We start from the raw sequence: 5717 nt of genomic DNA on the forward strand, positions 1-5717 counted from the left end.
CATTGGTAAGAAGGTGGACTTGCATTAGTGGGTGGAAGGGAACGTTGTGAGTAATCGTGTCTCTTGATTGTGCTATGCTCTTCTGCGCATGCCATGCAAAAGGCACACACACACACACCCAACAAACACCCTCACACACACACACACCCACACACACACACACACACACACACACACACACACACACACACACACACAAACACACTCACCCAACAAACACCCAACAAACACCCTCACCCAACAAACACACACACACACACACACCCAACAAACACACAAACACACACACACACACACTCACACCCTCACACAACAAACACCCTCACACACACACACACACACACACACACACACACCCTCACCCAACAAACACCCTCACCCAACAAACACCAAACAAACACCCTCACACACACAACAAACACCCAACAAACACCCCCCCCCCACACACACACACACACACACACACATACACACACACACCCTCACCCTCACCCAACAAACACCCAACAAACACCCTCACACACACACACACACACACACACAACAAACACCCAACAAACACCCTCACACACACAACAAACACCCAACAAACACCCAACAAACACCCACACACACACACACACACACACACACATACACACACACACACCCTCACCCTCACCCTCACCCAACAAACACCCAACAAACACCCTCACCCTATAAAAGCAATGATGCCCTTTGCCCATAGCTGGAGGATGAAGTCCACCTGTCTCTTGTTCCCCTCACCTGGACATTGTGGTGGATGAGTCAATGCCGTCACGCTGTGGTGGATGAGTCAATGCCGTCACGCTGTGGTGGATGAGTCAATGCCGTCACGCTGTGGTGGATGAGTCAATGCCGTCACGCTGTGGTGGATGAGTCAATGCCGTCACGTTTTTTTTTCATCCATTCTTGCATCTCCTCCCACCCGGGTCTTATACAGGGTTCCCGCGGGTCCTTAAAAAGTCTTAAAATGTCTTAAATTTCACGTAAAGTTGCTGTAGGTATTAATTTTTTTGCCGGTGCGCTTAATGACGATGAGAAAGCACAGTGGCGCACATCTACACATCTAGTAGTTGATTGATTTAGTATTGTGTGAAATGAGTCTCCGCAATTTAATAGCTGTTTACGGTACGTCGGCTACAGACGCTGACGTCAGGCTGCGTGTCGCCATTACGCGGTCGATGTGAGGTTCGACACACACACACACACACACACACTTGGGTATGTCCAAGTAATCTGTGAACGCAAGCTGTCATGAATATTTCTTTCAAGCTTGTTTGTTTGGTCAACCCATGTCACCATGACACGCTTTTTATTTCGAGTCTTCTGGTCTGTTCGAAATGGAAGGTAGCTGCCTCAATGCCGTAATTGACAGGTGTATTAGATTAGATTAGATTAGATTCAACTTTATTGTCATTGCACAGAGTACAGGTACTGAGGCAACGAAATGCAGTTAGCATCTAACCAGAAGTGCAAAGTAGAAGAGTGCAGAGTATGTGCAAATGGTAATATAAATATAGATAAATATGGTATATACAGTATGACATAAGATATAAGTGGTATGAGCAGTAAGAACATGAGCAGCAATAAAGGTGATTAGTGCAGATGTGATATAGATATGTGTAAAGTGCAGATGAAGTACAGGTGAAGGTGGCAGTAGAGGTTATAAGTTATAAATGAGGTAGGAGACATGATAAGATATAAGTACGATGAATATGGATGACAACAATTTAACATAAATAGATATATACAATGAACAATTACAAGACATTCGGGTGAAAGCGTTGGTTTCGAGCGGCCTTTTTAAGATGGCATTTACGGTAACGTGTAACGTTGGTACGCTGCAATAACGTTATGCTATCTAACGTAGGCTAACGTGCTAAAGTCAGACAGTTGGCTGACAGACGCCTCGCAAATCACAATCACCATTTTTGCTGGTTACAATAACGGTGTTATCGGATAATACAGTGTCTTTTAGTGTCTTTTTCTCTGTAACTTTTGACAAATCTAAGCGTGAAAACGCCGAAAAATGTACATTTACATAAAAGACATGGCCGTCAGGCAAGTTTGGTCCGGAGTTTAGCTGCTAAAGTTATCTTCTGTCCTGTCGTTTGAAGCAAACCTTTTAGCTCTGGCATTGGTCTCCCATTATGTATTTATCACTTCACTGGATTGGAAGACCATTTTCCAGGCTCTCGCACGCCCCCTTCATTGAGGCAGAGGTTAGGTTTGCCTCCCCTATGTGCTTTTTCACTGTGGTTTTATGACAGATCAGCAAGACTAAATAGCTTCTTCACATACGTGAAATACATTACATTACCTATTCTATGGATACAAACGACATATAATAACAGTGTCTACAAATATTGCAGTGATGACAAACAATGAGACAGCAAAAGGCATGTGCTCAACCCAGTGTGTCAGGGATTGCACAATCAGAGATGAGGCGCAGCTCGTTGCTGCCTCACCTCGCGAGTCGCCTCTGTTTGAACAGGACATGGTCAAATTCAGCGATTTTGATTATAAAAATGATCGGAATCATACAAACATTTGATTTAAAGCACAGATCAGTAGATACATATTAATATTTATTTTGTTTTTTACTTTTTATGAGGCTCTGCCTCCCCTGACCACACGTCCCTATGTGTATGTAATCTGAAGCACTGACCCGTTTTCTACTGCCGGGCGCTTCACTGCAACTGAACAAATTTACCACGCTCCTACTTCAGTTTGTTTTCAGAATGAGAGAGGTTGGGTTGGCCTGCGCCCGTGCAACATTCAACACAGGAATGTTTATGATGAAACTGTTACCAGAGCACAAAATTGTTTACAACAGCACAAAGTTCTTCATAGATCTAGCCTCATAGTTTTGTTGTCAAAGTGCACCAGATTGATGCATTGAACTTTAAAATGTGCAAAATGTTCTTATATATAAAATATATTCCCCGGGGAGCATGCCCCGGACCCTCCTAGGGGGTTCGCATCGTTGTCACCTTTTTCATCCCTGATGAGTTTGCACCCCTGAATTGAGTATTCCAAAGAAATTGTGACATTTTTGGGTCTTAAATTATATTTGTTGAGGTCTTAAAAAAGTCTTAAAAAGCATTAAATTTTACGTTTGAAATGGTGCAAGAACCCTGCTATAAGGAGGTCTGTCCATGTGCTCTAGGGATGGATGGATGGATGGATGGATAGAGAGATAGATGGATGGATGGATACTTTATTAATCCCGAGGGAAATTTAGGTTAGGGTTAGCACAGGCGGTCTGTCCATGTGCTCTCACAGGAGGTGTTTGTGTGTCTGTCCATGTGCTCTCACAGGAGGTGTGTGTGTGTGTGTGTGTGTGTGTGTGTGTGTGTGTGCTCTCACAGGCGGTGTGTGTGTGTGTGTGTGTGTGTGCTCTCACAGGCGGTGTGTGTGTGTGTGTGTCCATGTGCTCTCACAGGTGGTGTGTGTGTGTGTGTGTGTGTCCATGTGCTCTCACAGGCGGTGTGTGTGTGTGTGTGTGTGCTCTCACAGGAGGTGTGTGTTGCAAGTTGGTGACTAAAGACAAAGGCCAGATTATGTGTCACTACATAATGTTTCCTTAATGCAACCCAGCGCTCTTTTTGTTTCTGACTGTCCTCCCCAATTTAACCACAAGGTGGAGCATTTGACTGTCCTACACGATTAAACGACAAGGTGGAGCAGTTGACTTGTTTCTGACTGTCCTCCACGATTTAACCACAGGGTAGAGCAGTTGACTAAGCAATTATAATTAAGACCTTTGTCAGGTTTTTAATGGCACACACGACACACTGGAACACACACGTGCATATATGGAGGCGACACAGGACACACACACACACACACACGCAGGTAGGCCTGAGGTCGCGGTGCTTTTTCCCATTCTGGAACGTCCTTCCTTAAGGACCCCCCAGGAGCAGTGGGCAGCTTTGCAGCGCCCGGGGACCAAGTGAAGTGAACTGTCCATCTTTGGTCAGGGATGGACATGAGTTCTGTTATTTTGCATGTTTTTACTGTTGGGGTTCTTAGTGGAGGAAACCCCTTGTGAACACGGGGAGAACATGCAAACTCCACACAGAAAGGCCCGGGAGATAGCCCACCTGAGCACTGTGCACTCTGGGGAGGACCTGCCCCCCAGAGCCAACAGCCCCATGCGGGAATCGAACCCATGACCTTCTTGCTGTGAGGCAGTAGTGCAAGCAGTGCAAGCAACTGAGCCACCGTGCCACTGTACAACTGTTACAACTGTAACAGTCTGTTGCAAATTCCAGTTGTTGCATATTTAACAATCAATATCTTAAATTAGCCTTGGATTATGTTTTGGCCCGCAGTCTAATGGCTTAGAAAACCACCGGCCCAAGGCCAAACTTATTCAGATTCTACTTTATTGTCATTGATCAGAATACAGCCACAAACTCCACTGCTTTTTGTTGGTGTGTTGTAGAGGATGTTTGGTGTATGTGAACTGGTCATATTTATGTTGTGTGTTTGTGTGTTTACAGGCATTAACTCTCACTCATATTTGTGTGTGTGTGTTTGTGTGTGTGTTTGTGTGTTTGTGTGTGTGTGTGTTTGTGTTTACAGGCATTAACTCTATTTATGTTGTGTGTTTGTGTGTGTGTGTGTGTGTGTGTGTGTGTGTGTGTGTGTGCTTGTGTGTTTGTGTGTGTGTGTTTGTGTTTACAGGCATTCACTCTCCGGGCAAGTTTGAGAGTGTGACTGACATCATCCACAACAAGATTGAGGAGACTGGAGGCCGCTTTCTGATTGGTCAGGGGGAACAGTCGGAGCCTCCTAATTGGTCTGCCCTGTTTGAGGGGTCCCGCCCCCTGGTGGTGCAGAAGGTGGTGATGTCACCGGGGAAGGAGCCCTGCCACTCCAGCTTCAGCCCGGTTGCTCATGGCAACAAGAAACGCAAAGCCCCGCCTCCCCCTCCCGACAAACTTCCATACACCACGCCCACTTCGACCACGACCACGCCCACTCCAACCATGGCATCCAGTCCAGAGAAGGAGAATGTTTTTAAAACCACATCATCCAATCTGGAAAAGGGGCGTGTCTTGAAGGCACCGCCTCGGTCGGGACGGCCCTCCCTGGACAGCAAGTTCTCCTCCGTTATTCAACAGCTGCAGAAAAAAGCTTCCAACAAACGAAGTGCTCAGCAGACAAATGCCCCGACCAATAGCAACCCTCCCCTGAGCCTTCAGCAGCCACCAGTTCCCGCCCCCCGGCACAAACTGAGGAAGTCCTTCAGGCAGATCATGAACCCTAAACCCTTTTGATCCGAACTCTGATCCTGTCTCAGATCATGAACCCTAAACCCTTTTGATCTTAACTCTGATCCTGTCTCAGATCATGAACCCTAAACCCTTTTGATCTTAACTCTGATCCTGTCTCAGATCATGAACCCTAAACCCTTTTGATCCTAACTCTGATCCTGTCTCAGATCATGAACCCTAAACCCTTTTGATCTTAACTCTGTGTCTCAGATCATGAACCCTAAACCCTTTTGATCTTAACTCTGATCCTGTCTCAGATCATGAACCCTAAACCCTTTTGATCTTAACTCTGATCCTGTCTCAGATCATGAACCCTAAACCCTTTTGATCCTAACTCTGATCCTGTCTCAGATCATGAACCCTAAACCCTTTTGATCCGAACTCTGATCCTGTCTCAGATCATGAACCCTA

At 45.7% G+C, this 5717-nt stretch overlaps 1 protein-coding gene across 1 annotated transcript in view; it reads left to right on the plus strand.

Annotated features, from left to right (window-relative positions):
* Positions 1-5717, plus strand: part of LOC105898418 (rhotekin-2-like) — a 20109-nt gene extending 14392 nt beyond the window's left edge. Inside the window, exon 12 of the mRNA XM_042707950.1 lies at positions 4714-5717. Within this exon, the coding sequence (XP_042563884.1) occupies positions 4714-5309 (596 nt within the window). The 3' untranslated portion in view covers positions 5310-5717. The remainder of the gene's footprint in view (positions 1-4713) is intronic.

The sequence above is a fragment of the Clupea harengus genome, chromosome 6 (assembly GCF_900700415.2).
Source record: "Clupea harengus chromosome 6, Ch_v2.0.2, whole genome shotgun sequence".
Lineage (NCBI taxonomy): Eukaryota > Metazoa > Chordata > Actinopteri > Clupeiformes > Clupeidae > Clupea > Clupea harengus.